Source organism: Triticum aestivum, chromosome 4D (genome assembly GCF_018294505.1).
Source record: "Triticum aestivum cultivar Chinese Spring chromosome 4D, IWGSC CS RefSeq v2.1, whole genome shotgun sequence".
NCBI classification, from domain to species: domain Eukaryota; kingdom Viridiplantae; phylum Streptophyta; class Magnoliopsida; order Poales; family Poaceae; genus Triticum; species Triticum aestivum.
In genome coordinates this window covers 2,105,445-2,122,095 of record NC_057805.1, presented here as the reverse complement: position 1 = coordinate 2,122,095, position 16,651 = coordinate 2,105,445, and the positions used below count along the sequence as shown (strand labels likewise).

Here is a 16,651-nt window from a genome sequence, read left to right as displayed (position 1 = left end):
TTCACGAGGAAAACTCTAATCACACCTCACAATAGCCGGTAGATCACATGGTGCATGCGACACTTCACAGAAAAAAATTGTGTTCACTTTCCACCAGCTCCGACAGAATAATATTGCACTTTACACAGATCCCGTAAAAACACGCACTGAAATATGTGCACATGGAACTTTTATTTGAATTCATTTTCTATTGTTTTCCCAACTTAGGAGGATGGAGATAATAACTCAGCACTCATTGTGTCATCTTTCCTGGGTATCATATGTTCACACAATAAATACTAAGAACAAGGCTAGGCGGGCGATGCCACACGCTAGAGAGATCACTCTTGTGACCTACATACATAAAGAAACAATATCCCCGCCATATAAATTCAGTTGCACTTGTTGTAGGCTAGTAAGAGATGCCTGAGTTCAAAAAATTGTCCGACCAAGTCAACGTATAAATATGATTAACCTGCACTTGTGGGTGTAGGCTAGTAAGAGATGTGACGCGCGGGCACTTGTCGGTGTAGGTTCAGGGACAAGTTTAAGGAATCCAGTAGCCAAGTCTTGCCAAATACGATCAGATCTTGCCACTGACGACTTTAATCTTTAGCAAAAGCCAAAAGACAAAGAAGATGTCATCAATCATGACCAATGGAGGGAATATTTATTTACCACCAGCACGCAAAGGCACAGCAGCATCAAAAGACACAATGCCCTCCACGTTCCCTTGAGAGCTTGGCCTTCATTAGAGAGCGACCTGGTGCTTCCATTCCTATCTTTGGAATTTCCTAGACATAATAACAATACTCACCACCCGGAGCGGACGAGGAAGCAAAACCAGTGCATGCATGAGTCTCTCCGGTGCTGTGGGATGGTGGGACGAGTGGCAGCTGCGCATCCTCGTCCTCGCCAGCCTCTTCATGCAGTACCTCCTCTACCTCTGTGTATGGCTGCGCAGATCTCCTTCCATGTCTAGGATGAGAGTGCTGGTGTGGATCGTTTACATAGGCAGCGATGCCGTGGCGATCTACGCCCTCGCAACCCTCTTCAACCGCCAGAAGCAGACATTGGATGGGGGGAGCACCGCCCTGGAGGTTCTATGGGCGCCTGTCCTCCTCATCCACCTCGGCGGCCAGCCATTCATAAGTGCCTACAGCCTCGAAGACAATGAGCTATGGAAACGGCATACCATAACCCTGGTGTCTCAGGTCACGGTTGCCTTGTACGTCTTCTGCAAGTGGTGGTCGGGCGAGAAGAGGTTGCTGGCAGCAGGGGTCTTACTCTTTCTATTTGGCATCCTCAAATTCGCCCAGAAGCCATGGGCCCTCAGGACCGCCAGCTTTAACAGCATGCCGGCTTCGCTTCAAGTGGAACATAAAGGGCGGACATATTCGCTTGAAGAATATGTACAAGATGCAAAGAAATGTCTACTGGACACGGAGATGTCCGGGGGAAGGTATGGGCTTAGATCACTAAGCAATTATATGTTTGTTGATCGGTCTGTTCCATACTCTCTTCGGATTAAAGTCCTGTCAGGATTTATGCATAGTAAATATGAGTATGAATACAAAGAGTTGCGGTCTAGGCTTGGAGATACATTCAGTATGCTGTACACCAGAGTACAATCCTTTGGCACTATATATGGGTCCGGCTTCATGTTTTTTCTTCCATTCCTGGCCTTATCTTCTATAGTGCTTTTGGCCACGAGCCGCAAGGATGGCCACGAGGAGAAGGACATCACGGTGACATACATCCTATTCTGTTTCACCGCCATGCTGGAGTTCCTGCTTCCCTGCATGGTTTTGTCCTACATGATTTTGGCCCAGTGCATTTCATCTTTCAGTGCGGGGTTCCTTATGAAGCATTTTGAAGGGTGGCACGACATGGTATCTCAGTGCAACATCATGTCCTTCTGTGTTCGCAAGAAGAAGCCCACATTCTTGATGAAGCTTGCTGCCTTCAACTTTCTAAGGGAGTTTGTCAACCAACATTGGTATATTAAAAAAGAAGCTAGAGCCTACCAAATCACGGGGGTGGTTCGCCAGCACGTGGAAGATGGCTGGAAGAATTACATATGTGGCGCCGAAAGTTACAGGAAATTCAATGAGCTTCGAGGCCAGTGGGCTCTAAGAAGACACAAGCAAATAGGGTGGAGCTTGAAGATGAATTTCGACAAGAGCGTCCTCCTCTGGCACATTGCCACGGACCTCTGCTTTTACCACCCCAACACATCCCATCAATGTCGTCAACAAGCAGAAGCCACATTGCGCAGCAGGGAGATATCCAACTATATGATCTACCTGCTTCTCATCCGTCCTGAGATGCTAATGCTCGGCAGTAGATCGGATCTCTTCACCATGGCCAGCAACCAAATTGGCAAGGACATGACAGAAGAAATTCTTGCAGGGGAGATTCTTAGCATGCCCCCATCTTCAGATAATATGATTTCCGACGCACGTAGGCTCGCCCAAGAACTGATGGTGCTGGATAGTGAGGAAGATAGGTGGATAGTGATCCAAGGTGTGTGGGTTGAGATGCTCTGCTATTCCGCCAGCAGGTGCAGGGGGTACCTACATGCCAAGAGCTTGGGTGATGGCGGGGAGTGTCTCACCACTATCTGGCTCCTCTTGGCGGTGATGGGGATGGAGACCTTGGCGGACAGGAATCACAGGCCAAAGTTTCAGGACGAAGAAGAGAAAGTAGAAGAAATAGAATTAGAAGAAGCACTTCCCGTCAACAAGAAGGATGAGAAGAAGAATCACATACTTCCTTCCTGTTCCCAAGGCAGAGCCGGTCACCCCGCTCACGACGACCGCCTAGTCTAAGAGACGGGCTTGTGGAAATCACCGATACCAAGTGTGTTTCGCTTACCCATATCATCATTCATCTTACTTCCTTTGCATGAACCATTTCATGATTTGCTTTATTTGATTAGGTATGTTTTAACTGTTTGTTGCTTCTCTTGCCACTCCCTGGCCAGCGCCAGCCTTGGGGAAGGCATTCCTCGACAGATGGTGTTGGTGCTACCGGTGGAAGACTTGTGTTGATTGCTTACTGTCGCGTGTTTGACTGTCTGTGTAGCCCTCTAGTGCTCCTGTTCTTGAGCTGAATAAAAGCCATGTTACAGCGTGTTGTCAGTGTGTAAGATTGGATTTGGTGTGAGACAGTCATTTGAACATTTTATTACCCTGTTGATGTGCTGCTGCTACCCAGAGTTTCTGATCTTTAATTTTTTTCGAGTGGAAGATTCGTCTTGCTTTTAAGAAAAAGGGTTTCCCCCCGCTTTATATTATAAAGCAGACAACCGATACATCCAGTATGCTGGGGCCATAGCACATCAGAGCCCAAAAGGAAAAACAAGAAGAAGAAAAAAGAGAAATAAATGCCGACATCGGCAGATCAACGGAGAAAGGAAGCCCGGCAACCGCTGCACCCTCCAAAGAAGTACCATCACGCTCCCAGCATCCCGAAGCGCCGTACACCAAGCAACACCTTTAAGAAGGGATGAGACGGTGGATGGTGGGATACACGAGGGATGGTGGGGAAGGGATACATCCGACGCCCCTCAGGAGGGACCGATGGAGCCTGCAGGCGTCACCGCGTCGGTGCCGGACAAGCCGACATGGATTTCTCCTGATCCACGACGACCACCACCGCCCCAGGCATTTTGACATGCATCACCCCAACAACCGCCCACCAGCGTGTGCCACCGCGTTTACCGGGCAACCCTCACCGCCTCACCGGAGCTGCCAACATGAGACCTGGAGATGGAAAGAGAACAAACGGCCACGGGAGCGATCATAACGCGACCGGAGGGAGGGAACAGCCTCCACCGCCTCAGCGGGGCCGACCGGACGCGGCGACAAGGACTTGCCGGGCACCGAATGCCCGGCCGGGTCCACTTGGACCCGGACAGTCCTGTCACCACGCTGCAGCGCGCCGATCGACGAAGCCCTCACCGCCCGAGACCGCCGCTGCCACGCCACCACCAGGGAACGACGCCGCCGAACGTCGAGCCACCAGCCCGCCCAACCCGGATGAGGCCCAAGGCCCAGATCTGGGTAGGGCGGGCGCCGGCAAGCCCAACGCCACCGCGCCGCCCCACGGCCAACGGCCGCACCACCGTGTCGAGAACCACCGTGGCCCGCGGCATCCACCGACGGGCAGCACCGAAGCCGGCCGAGGCGCACAACCGCCGGCCATCACCGCCTGAGCAGGGGAGGGCCGCGCGCGGGGAAGGGCATGCCCACCGCCGCCAGCACCACGCGACCGAGGACCGACGGCGCACCCTGACGGCGGCGGGAGGAGAGAGGGACGCGGGGGAGAGCTGGAGGAGCGCGGAGGAAGGCCCCCCGGCCGCCTCGCTTGGGGAGGCGGCGCAGGGGTACGGGAGAATGGAGGGGGGAGGAGAAGGGGAACGGGAGGGGGTAGGGGCTGGCGGCTCCGGCGGGCTCCGGTCGCCGCGGCGGCGGCTCCGCGCTGGGGAGCCGGCGGCAGGGGCGGGGGAACCCTAGGAGCGGGGGAGCGGGGGAGCCTGAATAAAAGCCATTCAATGTTTGTTTGTTCCTTATATATTATCACTGTTTTCCTTGTACAGTCTGGGCGATTATCTTGTTGATTGGCGGCCAAAGGCAGTGTTGGTTTTCTTCTTTAATCTATACACATGTGATTTCTGCTGCAGTGCAGCCTAGTGCTGCTCCTGCTGCATATATCTCCTGCATACATCGTCATGAGGCAGAGACTGGGTCATGCCTCCATTTCCAAAAAAAAAGCATAAATCAATAAAAAATGAACAATAAAAGAACTAGTTATTCTACAAAAGAACTAGTATTGTGAGAGTTACATATATCGGAATCAGGAGCATTCATTCATTGAAATATAGCAGAATTGCAAGCCCAATGATTTATACAGAGAGGCTAGCATTTGCTAGGATGTTGTTTTTTAAGAGCATAGGGTTACACAGTGATCAAGATCCAGCAACAGTCTGGTTCTTGCAAGCTACACAGATGTTCAGGATTACTTGCAATCTGGTTTTTGCAAGCTACAAAGATGCCCAGAATAACTACTTATCTAGTAGTACAAATGTTGAAAACAGATTATGAAGCAGTCCAGACACACATGATGAACATTGAAGCATTCCCTCTCCCATGCTGCTCAGGATCATCAACCAAACTCAATTTGCACCTATAAAACAATGGAAACGTTTCTTTCCGTCTAGAAAAGCAGAGGGGCCTAACCTACAGGTTGATCTTTCCTAAGCATCAAACAAATGTTGAGAACCAAATCAGCAAATAAACTTCCTAAGCATTAATTTTTGTTGCGAATCAGGAGCATTCAGCCATTCGCCATTTTTCTGTATTAGCACAAGGATTCACAAGAAGATGAACAGAGGATAGACTGGCTTATCTGCCGATGGGATTCAGCCTCCCAGTAGGAAGCAGCCGAGACGAAGTGGCCGGGAGCTGCATCGCCTGGTGGAAGCCGCTGCCGTTGGGAGGGAGGGAGGGGCGAGGAAGGTCAGCTGCCGGAGTCATAGGTCGAGGCCGCCGCCATGGTTGGTCGTTGGGCGGCCGCCACCACAGTTCCGGCTTGAGATGAGTACGGGAGTGGGGATATGGTTGGCTCGAGAGGTGGGGTTAGTAGGACGCTAACGCTATTTGGAGGCCCAATTTATAGCATGCTAATCCTTCGTACGTGAAAATGACCTTCGTTGGATGATGCTATAGCGTGCTATTTAAATCTTGTCTCATGCATGCATCCTAACAGAGCATTGGATGATGCCAATTGCCAAGGTCGGAGATGATATAACTCTGAGTATTTGATCAACCGGTCCGGGAACATGGGAGTAGAACGGAACATGTGTCGTGTCTTGCCCCAAAAGGAATACCAAGAGAAGTTCAACATTGGCAGTTTGGCACACCTTGGCTTGCCTACATGCATACAGTCAGTCCACAGAGCGAGTTTTAGCAGGTCCTCCTCCTCCGCCTCTCCATCGGTTGGGTGAATGCTCGAGTTCAATTGGCCCCGAAAACGTGGTGTCACATTATCACGCACTGATAAACTCCTTTCATCACGGACAGAGTTGAAATTTCAGTTTCCTCACCGGCGAACAGTACTTCGAACAGGGTTGATGGACCAGCAGTGCGTCCCCATGGACACAACCAATGTCCATTATATGCGTGCAAAACATGCATGCACTGAAACAACTCCAAAAAAAATATTATGTCGAGTACTCCAAGCTAAATATGATTAACGTACCACATGATGTGGATGTGGACCTTATGGCCTCTGCACAAGGTCAGTCTCTTGCACATGCCATGCCGGTTTTTATTATTTAAGCACAAACATGAATACTTCACTTTGCTGTTGAAGGATGCGACCTATAGATTATGCACATGAGGTGTTCGATGAAATGTTGGCAACTGCATATTCAGGCTCTAGCATATGTACCACTGAACTACTAAGATGGAATAGAATCAACATCAAGAGATTCAGAAAACAGATTTTTTCGATGGAACTTGCATCAGAATGGCAAATTTTCAGTAAAATCCATGTATGATGCAATGGTTCATTGTGATGTTCCAGTTGATAACAGGAAATTGTGGAAGCTCAAAATCCCTCTAAGAGTGAAGATTTTTCTCTGGTTTCTTAACAGAGGAGTCATCCTAACTAGAGACACTCTGGCACGACGAAACTGGCATGGTTCCAAGACATGTGTCTTTTGCCAACATGACGAGTCTATTAAACCCTTATTTTTTGAGTGTAAGTTCGCTCGGGCAGTTTGGGCCATAGTTCAAGTAGCTTCGAATCTATACCCACCACGTAGTGCACGGAACATGTTCGGCAACTGGTTGTGGGGTATTGATAAACAATTTTCTGCACATATTCTTGTGGGAGCGGCGGTCTTATGCTGGGCACTGTGGCTTACCAGGAATGATGTGATTTTTAATAACAAATGTGTCTCATCTCCTATGCAGGTTATTCATGTGTGTACACGATGGCTCCGTATTTGGTCTATCCTGCAGAGGCCGGAGGACATAGACCTTTTTATGGTGGCGTCTACACGGCTGGAGCATACGGCCAGGGAGGTTTTCTACCCCCATGGATGGCGGTGTGACCTACGGATAGGATCTGCCACTCCTTAGGCTGGACATGTATTATTTTTTTTATTGGCATTGTATCAAATTATTTTTGCTTTTAGGGTATTCTGGAATTTTTTGGCTGTGTGCATCTAGCTATGCAGAGGCCGGGCTTTCTTTCGATGCGATTGTATCACCTCGATATATCTATTCAATGAAATGTCCTTTATCGAAAAAAAAGAAAACAGATTAACTATATATATTACCTGGGGGTTGAAGTTTAACTGTACGTAGCTAGCAGCAGGAAATTAATAATGCTCTTGCCTCCTTAATTTGCTACTACTCCTTCCTCGTCTTCAGATCCTGATTCAAACTCCTGCCAAGCAAAACCAAACAGTGGGAAGTGCATATTCAGGCTCTAGCATGTACCAGTGAACTGCTAAGATGATATGGAATCAACGATAGTAGATTGAGAAAACAGATTAGCTACACATACTGGAAGAGCAATGAGTTAACAATATATATTACCTGTGGGTCGATGTTTGTCACCAAGCTGTACGGCTCGCTTGTGTAAACTAGGTGCCATTTCTTTTCAATATGTTCACCGAGATCATCTGCATAAGCCTCGACATGCTGGATACGACCAAACTTGTCCCACTCGGGACCAGTTTTTCCCAAAGCCATTTCTTTTCAATATGTTAACCGAGATCGAGGCGACCGGACTCCAAACATGGAATGAGGGAGACCGAGGCGACCGGACTCCTCTCGCCGGTGGCGACCGGATCCCCTTCACCGGAGGTTCGGCCTTCATCAGGTGGCTTCGTAGGGGGGGTACCGTAGATCTCGCCGAGTTCTCCCAGCGTCCTACCGGAGGCGCCGCCGGGAGGACAGGAGGGATCGCCGGGATCGGGCGGGGATCGCAGCGATTCTTCGCAGAAGGAGATCGGGCGGGAGGAGCGAAGATGGATCCAGTGGCGGGCGAGGTTCTCTGCTGGGACGGATCCGGGTATCTGGACCGAAGGTCGTCTTCGTTTTTCTCCGCGCTCAACTTGGCTGGCACTTCTCGATTTGGAGAATGATGTTCTTGCCGGCGAATCCTTTCCGAACGGCGGCATGCTCCAGGTAGGATTTCAATTCAATTTTGATGCATATGTAGTGGTCGTTGGCGAACGTGTGTAGATCGATGTGCGTCCTAAGGTGCCGGAGGTGGTCGATCTGACGGCACCGACGGCCTCTACACGACCGGGCAGACGATTTTGGGTATTTTTGGAGAGCAAGGACGAAGAACAGGTGGAGGTTCAGGTTCCCACAAAAACACTTGTGACCTCGCAGGGGGCACGTGTGTTGCCGGAGCCCAACGCCACAACACTTCGTCGTCGATCCAAAGTTCAAATTTCCAAACCGCCGACGAAACCATGGATCGGTCCAATTCCTAAGGTAATCCGTGAACCTGTAACTTTGTCAGATTTTTTGCCGGAAAATTGGACTATGGTCACGAGGAAGAAGAAGAAGGGAAAGATTATTCGGCCACCGCCGCCGCCAGGATCGCCGGTGGCGAGATCGGCGAGCGTGATTCAAGCAGCCAGAAGGGCTCGTTTGAATTCGTTATTGGGCCTTGGGCCTGCGGTGGACGTAGTAAGAGATACAGCGACGGTCGTGGATCCTCTCGGTTTGGGCGAGGCCCAGCCAGAGGCCCAAGCCTCTCTGTATCCAAATCATGCGGTCATGCATGTATCGACGCTACCAGTGAAACCGTCGATCGACTCTAGGGTTTTGCCTTCGGGGTTTCCTACGCTCGGCTCGGGACGGGCGAGGAGGGTCTCTCGCGTAATGCGACATGTCTGGACGAGGGCCGCCGCCCGCTGCTGGCTCCGCTCCTACGGGAGGCACTGGTCGTGGTGCTCCGCTGGTCCTTGGTGCCGCCGCTGCGGGCGGTGTCGGTCGTGTTCCGCTGACTGCTGGCGCTGGTGGCGCCGGTCGCGGCGCGTCGCCGGCTGCTGCGAATGGCAACATCGGGCGCGGCGGACTGCACCTTCAGAGACCGTCGGCTACGGGGACGAAACCCAGAGCCGGAGTCGGCCGGGGTGCTCCGACTGCCCCGCGGCAGGGTCCGGCGGTCGATCCGGCCAGGTCTCAGGCGACGACGCACGCTGCTCCATCCATTGTACGTCAGCAGGAGGATCCAGCTCAGCCACCGGCAGCCAAAGCTCTGGCCCTTGGACGGGGTCGTGGGGCGAACGGGCGTGGGGGCTATACTGGTTACAGTAGAGATGGAAGGAACTTCAACCGCTACGGGCAGTGGGGTGATGATGGATACGATGCATATGGTGAGGGAATGCACCGTGGATCTTCGTCCGGTGGCGGTCGGGGTTATACTCGATTTTCTGATGAGGACGCGGGACAATTTCAAGGGCCGCCCGGTCATTTCGTTGAAGGTGTTGCCGGACCCAGGGATCGTTTCCGAGGTGGCTATCGTCACGGTGGGAGAGGGAAACGGCCACCACCGCCACGACACTACCCGCCGCCACCACCGCCAGCTATAGAGGAGGCTTCGGGTGAGGTGATTGAGCACGGGGCAGCTTCGGTGGGAGATCCATCCACGTTACCCGCAGCGGCAGTTGATGCGGTTAGGGCTTTGGCAGCAGTGCAGGTTCCGGTGACTTCGGGAGGGACCAAACTTCGGGAGGGCACGTCTGACAAAGGGTCGGAGAAAGTGGAGGGAGAGAAACTATCTAAGTGGGCGATTAAGAAGAAGAAGTTGCCTTGCTATCGATGTGGTGAGCCGGGGCACTTCGTGGCAGAGTGTACTAATGAGCTTTGCGAGTACTGTCTTCGTTCCCTGCATGCGACTGGGGAATGCCCTCTCCTCTCCGGTCCCAAGCCTGCCATTAACATTTTTGGGGTCTGCTGTAAGGAGTTGATGTTTTTTGAGACACCGGAGGTCGATCCTCTACCACAGATGGTCGAGAGCTCTTTCCCGGTAGCTATCAGAGTTACTAATGGGCAGTTGACCGAAGCTCAGATTATCAGACAGTTACGTGAGTTAGTGCCGGGTAATCATCAGTGGCTTCTGGAGCAGTTAGATGGTCAGTCTTATAAGGTTGATTGTCCCACTAAAGAAGATCAGATGCATTTTCTTAAGTGGGGTTTATGCCGTGTGACGAGTACAAACATTGTTATCGCTTTCGACGAGTGGAAGCAGGAGGAACCTGAAGGTACACCTCTACAGAAGGTATGGGTTCGCTTTTATGGGGTGCCACCTAAATATGTAAAACATTTTCTGATTGCTTGGAGTTTGGGTGGTCTCATTGGTAAGACAGAAAAGGTTGACATGCCTTTCACACGCGCACAAAATGCGGCGAGATTGTTGGTCAGTGTGGTGAGTGTTGAGCATATACCAGATGTGGTCAGTTGGACACATGCTGGAGTCACTTATATCTTAGAGCTCGAGATTGAGGATACTGCAGTCTCGGAGGAGGGAGATGGGCCACATGACATGGACACGACTGAGGGTGGTGGTGCGCCCGGGAACCAGGAGAAGGGCGCTGATGATGCACTGCTGGAGTCGGATAAGGGGCCTACGACAGATAAGGTAGCCAGCTCTACCAAACAGGCGCCCTCGTCCACTACTCCGGTGAACACACTTCGTTTTGGTTCTTTTGCACCGGGGTCGGCTCCTAGCCGGTTATGGAGCACCAGGGTTGAGGCAAACGACCCGGCAGAGCTTGAGCTGCCACCAGTGCCGAATCTAGTCGGCGATGTGACGTTTGCGGAGTCTACACCCGGGGCGCGGGTCGATTCTGAGAGGTTGGTTGCGGGAGGGGCGCCTGGACAGGATGTCTGTGGCACTTTTCCCAGTTTGACGACTCCGGCAGCTTTGGGGGTGAGGTGCGGGAAGGAGTCCCGTGTTATAACCCCCTCACAGGATCATATCTTCCGCAGTGGCACGTCGGGGGTGAGATGCGGGAAGGAGTCCCGTGTCGCAACTCCTCCACTGTGTTGCATCGAGCAGGGCAGTCGAGGGACGGCGGTTTCCGCGGGTGCCAAGGGGGGCGGGATATGTGAGCAGGCGGCTCCACGGTCCGTTTCCCCTGTGGCACAGGCGGCGGAGGTCCACTCCACAGCGCCCTCCCCTCCTTCACCGACGATAAGGGAGGGGCGTGGGAGTCCTGACCGCACTCTTGGCGGGAAGACCACAGAGGAGCTCATCGCTTTTGGCGGGATTGCAGATCCGGTGTCGGCTGGCAGGCGTGTCAGTAACCGGATCCAGGGACAGCCGGACGCGGACGACCTGCAGCTAGCGCGTGCCAAGAGGGCTGCCATGCTTCGTCATGCTGAGATCACTGCAGGTACGTCCTTTGATACAAGTTGTTCCATTTTATACTTCTCTGAGAATGAAATTGTTGACAAGGCAAACGACTTAGGTATTTCTTTGGGGTCAAATGAAACCGAGGTCGTCAAATCAGTTAACGATCTTTTAGACTTGGAAGCGGAGAGGGCTTCAGAGATCATTCATAATCTTGCTTCTATCCAATCTTTGAATGATAATGACATGAACAATTTAGGCATTAATGATCTTACATATATTTGTCATAATCTTTTACCGAGTGACGAGGCTGAAGAGGAGGAGGTTGTGGAGAACACAGATACGGTCGAACCTCTCTTGAGGGAGGAGGTACTACCTGTCATAGATGATTCCTTCGTACCGCAGGGTGTTGAGGAGAAGCCCAAATGACCCTGGAAGCGGAAAATTTATCCTACTTCGGCAGTACGTAGGAGTGCTAGAGTAAAACTTAAGAAAAAATTCCATGATGATTTATGAAAGGACTCTTTTGGAATAGCAGAGGTCTAGCAGACTTGGCTAAACAAAGATTCTTAGCAGAGACAACTTTAGAGCATCACTTAGATTTCATTGCACTTTTAGAAACTGGACGAGATAAGTTCACATCCCAATTTCTTCAAACCCTTTCCAGTGGTATCGACTTTGATTGGCACATTTTACCCCCTAGAGGAAGATCCGGCGGGATTTTACTAGGTGTACGGTGTGAGTCGTTGGAGGTGCTTAATGTGGTGCAGGGAGACTTTTCGGTTAAATTTAGGGTGCGATCAAAATTGGATGGTTTCCGATGGTCGTTAGTTGCAGTATATGGGGCAGCGCAACCTGAATTTAAACCCGACTTTCTTGCCGATTTAGTGCGGATTTGTGGAGATGAGAATCTGCCATTACTAGTCGGGGGAGATTTTAATATCATTCGGAGAAGAGAAGAAAAGAATAATGACAAGTTCGATGGCCGGTGGTCAATGATGTTTAACATGATTATCGAGAGCCTCAATTTGAGAGAAATTGAGCTCACCGGTAGACAGTTTACATGGGCTAATTCGTTACCTACTCCGACATATGAGAAGTTGGATAGGGTACTTGCTAGTGTGGAGTGGGAACAAAAATATCCCATGGTGTCGGTTCATGCGATGCAAAGAGCGATCTCGGACCATACACCACTCCTTTTAGATTCGGGAGAGGCTACCCATGTTGCAAACAAAAATACCTTCTCCTTCGAGCAAAGTTGGTTTGAGCGAGAAGGATTTATGGAGATGATTGCACGCGAATGGGATTTACCAGTTATGGGTATGACGCATGTCGAGAGATGGCAGAATAAGATTAGACATCTCCGACAATTTCTGAGAGGTTGGGCCAGGAATGAGAGTGGGATTTATAAGAAGAAAAAAGAAAGTCTAACTCAACTCATTGAGGCACTAGATGTAAAAGCTGAAACAACTCTTCTTTCTGTGATTGAGCATCGCACCAAGTCAGAGGCTGAGCAAGGCCTACGTGCTCTCTTGAGAGAGGAGGAACTCAAGTGGGCGTTACGTGCGAAATCGCTTAAAGTTGTACAAGGGGACAACAATACACAGTTCTTCCATATGATTGCAAATGGTAAACATAGGAAGAAGAAGGTTATACAGCTTGAACAAGACGAAGGAACAATTGTGGGGCACGAAAATCTGAAATCATATATTTCCAATTATTATAAAAACCTTTTTGGGCCCCCGATTACTTCCACGGTGTCTCTTGATGAGTCGGTGATTGATGATATACCTCAATTACAGGCAGCGGAGAATGATATTCTCTCGGCACCGTTTACTGAAAAAGAAGTTCATCTGGCCATAACTCAAATGAAGCCGAATAAAGCACCGGGACCAGATGGGTTCCCAGCTGAATTCTATCAGAAATGTTGGCATATCATTAAAGATGATCTTATGCCTATGTTTCATGATTTTTTTGATGGCCATTTGGAGTTGTTTCACCTCAACTTTGGTACTATTACATTATTACCGAAGAGGAATGAGGCGGTCAGAATAGAACAATTTCGACCCATTTGCCTGCTGAATGCGAGTTTTAAATTTTTTACAAAGGTAGGAACCAATAGATTGACGCAAGTTGCTCACTCAGTGGTTCAACCTAGTCAGACAGCTTTCATGTCTGGACGACACATACTCGAAGGAGTGGTTGTCTTACATGAAACACTCCATGAAATTCATTCAAAGAAACTGGACGGGGTTATCTTAAAAGTGGATTTCGAGAAGGCTTATGATAAAGTTAAATGGCCTTTTCTTCAGCAGGCAATGCGTATGAAGGGTTTTAGTGAACGCTGGAGGCACCAGGTGAATACTCAAGTCCAGAAAGGTAGTGTCGGAATTAAGGTGAACGATGACATCGGTCACTACTTCCAGACGCATAAGGGGTTGAGACAAGGGGATTCCATGTCACCTCTTCTGTTCAATATTGTGGCAGATATGCTGGCCGTCATTATTGGCAGGGCCAAGCAACATGGCCATGTAGAAGGTCTAGTTCCTCATCTGATTGATGGAGGAGTGTCCATTCTATAATATGCTGATGGCACTATCCTTTTCATGGAACATGACATGGCTAAGGCACGTAATATGAAACTTATCCTATGTCTATTCGAACAATTGTCTGGATTAAAAATTAATTTTCATAAGAGCGAGGTGTTCTGCTTTGGGAAGGCTAAAGAAGAGGAACATTGTGACGCCCCCGATTTGACCGTACACTAATCATGCACGCAAATGTGTACGATCACGATCAGGGACTCACGGGAAGATAGCACAACACAACTCTACAACATAAATAAGTCATACAAGCATTATAATAAAAGCTAGGGCCTCGAGGGCTCGAATACAATTGCTCGATCATAGACGAGTCAGCGGAAGCAACAATATCTGAGTACAGACATAAGTTAAACAAGTTTGCCTTAAGAAGGCTAGCACAAAAGTAGCAACGATCGAAAAGGCAAGGCCTCCTGCCTGGGACCTCCTAACTACTCCTGGTCGTCGTCAGCGGCCTGCACGTAGTAGTAGGCATCTCCAGTGTCGTAGGTGTCGTAGTCGACGGTGGCGTCTGGCTCCTGGACTCCAGCATCTGGTTGCGACAACCAGATAGAAAGGAAAAAGGGGGGAAAGAGGGAGAGAAGTAACCGTGAGTACTCATCCAAAGTACTCGCAAGCAAGGAGCTATACTACATATGCATGAGTATATGTGTAAAGGGGCATATCAGTGGACTGAACTGCAGAATGCCAGAATAAGAGGGGGATAGCTAGTCCTGTCGAAGACTACGCTTCTGGCCACCTCCATCTTGCAGCATGTAGAAGAGAGTAGATGGTAAGTTCACCAAGTAGCATCGCATAGCATAATCCTACCCGGCGATCCCCTCCTCGTCGCCCTGTTAGAGAGCGATCACCGGGTTGTATCTGGCACTTGGAAGGGTGTATTTTATTCAGTATCCAGTTCTAGTTGTCATAAGCTCAAGGTACAACTCCGGGTCGTCCTTTTACCGAGGGACACGGCTATTCGAATAGATAAACTTCCCTGCAGGGGTGCACCACATAACCCAACACGGTCGATCCCATTTGGCCGGACACACTTTTCTGGGTCATGCCCGGCCTCGTAAGATCAACACGTCGCAGCCCCACCTAGGCTCAACAGAGAGGTCAGCACGCCGGTCTAAACCTATGCGCGCAGGGGTCTGGGCCCATCGCCCTATGCACACCTGCACGTTGCGTACGCGGCCGGAAGCAGACCTAGCCCCCTTAATACAAGCGCGAGCTTACGGTCCAATGCGGCGCGCGCCACTCAGTTGCTGACGTCAAAAGAGCTTCGGCTGATACCACGACGTCGGGATACCCATAACTACTCCCACGTAGATGGTTAGTGCGTATAGACCAAATGGCCAGACTCAGATCAAATACCAAGATCTCGTTAAGCGTGTTAAGTAACCGCGAACGTCGACCAGGGCCAGGCCCACCTCTCACCTAGGCGGTCTCAACCTGCCCTGTCGCTCCGCCACAAAGATCCACTCGCGGGTACTCCTATGAGCCGACCCGACTTAAATCATCACATGTGTCATGTATATAGTATATAAGTATATACCCGTGATCACCGCCCAGGTGATCACGGCCCGATAGTATAGCACAGCAGACGGACAAGAATGTAGGGCCACTGATGGAAAACTAGCATCCTAGACTAAGCATGTAGGATTGCAGGTAAAGGTAACAACAATAGTAGCAAGGATAGGCTATGCATCAGAATAGGATATCGGAAAGCAGTAACATGCTACACTACTCTAATGCAAGCAGTATAGAGAAGTATAGGCGATATCTGGTGATCAGGGGGGGGCTTGCCTGGTTGCTCTGGCAAGTAGAAGGGGTCGTCGACTCCGTAGTCGAACTGGGCAGCAGCAGTGTCGGTCTCGTAGTCTACCGGAGAGAAGAGGGGGAAGAAACAGTAAATACAATGCAAACATAAGCATGACGATGCGTGACATGACAATGAGCGGTGCTAGGGGTGTCCTAACGCGACAGTAGGTGGTACCGGTGAAGGGGGGGAACATCCGGGAGGTATTCCCGATGTTTTGCGTTTTCGGAGAGACGGACCGGAGGGGGAAAGTTGCTAGTTCGATAGGTTAGGGAGGTGTGGTGAACGAACGGACTGCGTATTTGGATTCGTCTCGTCGTTCTGAGCAACTTTCATATAGAAAACATTTTCATCCGAGTTACGGTTTAAAAGATATGAATTTTCAAAGTTTATTTGAATTTCTGGAATTATTTATATTAAGCAAAAATGAAATATGACGTCAGCATGAGGCAATGCTGACGTCAGCAGGTCAACAGGTCGGCTGACCAGTCAAACCAGACAGGTGGGTCCAGTGGGACCCACATGTCAGCCTCTGTTAGTCTAATATTTATTTAAACTAAACTAATAGTCTAATTAGAGGGGTGGGCCCCATATGTCAGTGAGTGATTAGTTAAACTAATTATTTTTATTTATAAAACATTTTTCTTTTTCTTTTCCTTTTTTTTTACGGCGGGGCCCGCATGTCAGTGGCTGGGCCTGCCCAGTCAGCACATTGACTGGGTTGGCCCAGTCAACGGGGCCCACTAGCAGTGGCACTGGGGTGGCCCCAGGCCAGCCACGTCGGCGGCCGGCGCCGGAGCGACTCCGGCGAGCCAAACGCGGCGGCGCGGCTCGGGAGGGGTGCGGGTTTCACGCACAGTGGGTTTGCGGGGTCGTG

The 16,651-nt window shown here is 50.3% G+C and overlaps 1 protein-coding gene and 1 pseudogene across 1 annotated transcript; one reads left to right on the top strand and one right to left on the bottom strand.

Annotated features, from left to right (window-relative positions):
• The first annotated feature begins 668 nt into the window (after positions 1-668).
• Positions 669-3,148, top strand: LOC123099288 (uncharacterized). Its single transcript, XM_044521471.1, has 2 exons — positions 669-2,841; positions 2,966-3,148. Exon 1 carries the CDS (start codon positions 834-836, stop codon positions 2,808-2,810), a length of 1,977 nt encoding a protein of 658 aa, XP_044377406.1. The 5' UTR covers positions 669-833; the 3' UTR covers positions 2,811-2,841; positions 2,966-3,148.
• Positions 3,149-7,392: 4,244 nt separating this feature from the next.
• LOC123099827 (uncharacterized) overlaps positions 7,393-16,651 on the bottom strand; it is a 15,827-nt pseudogene continuing 6,568 nt past the window's right edge.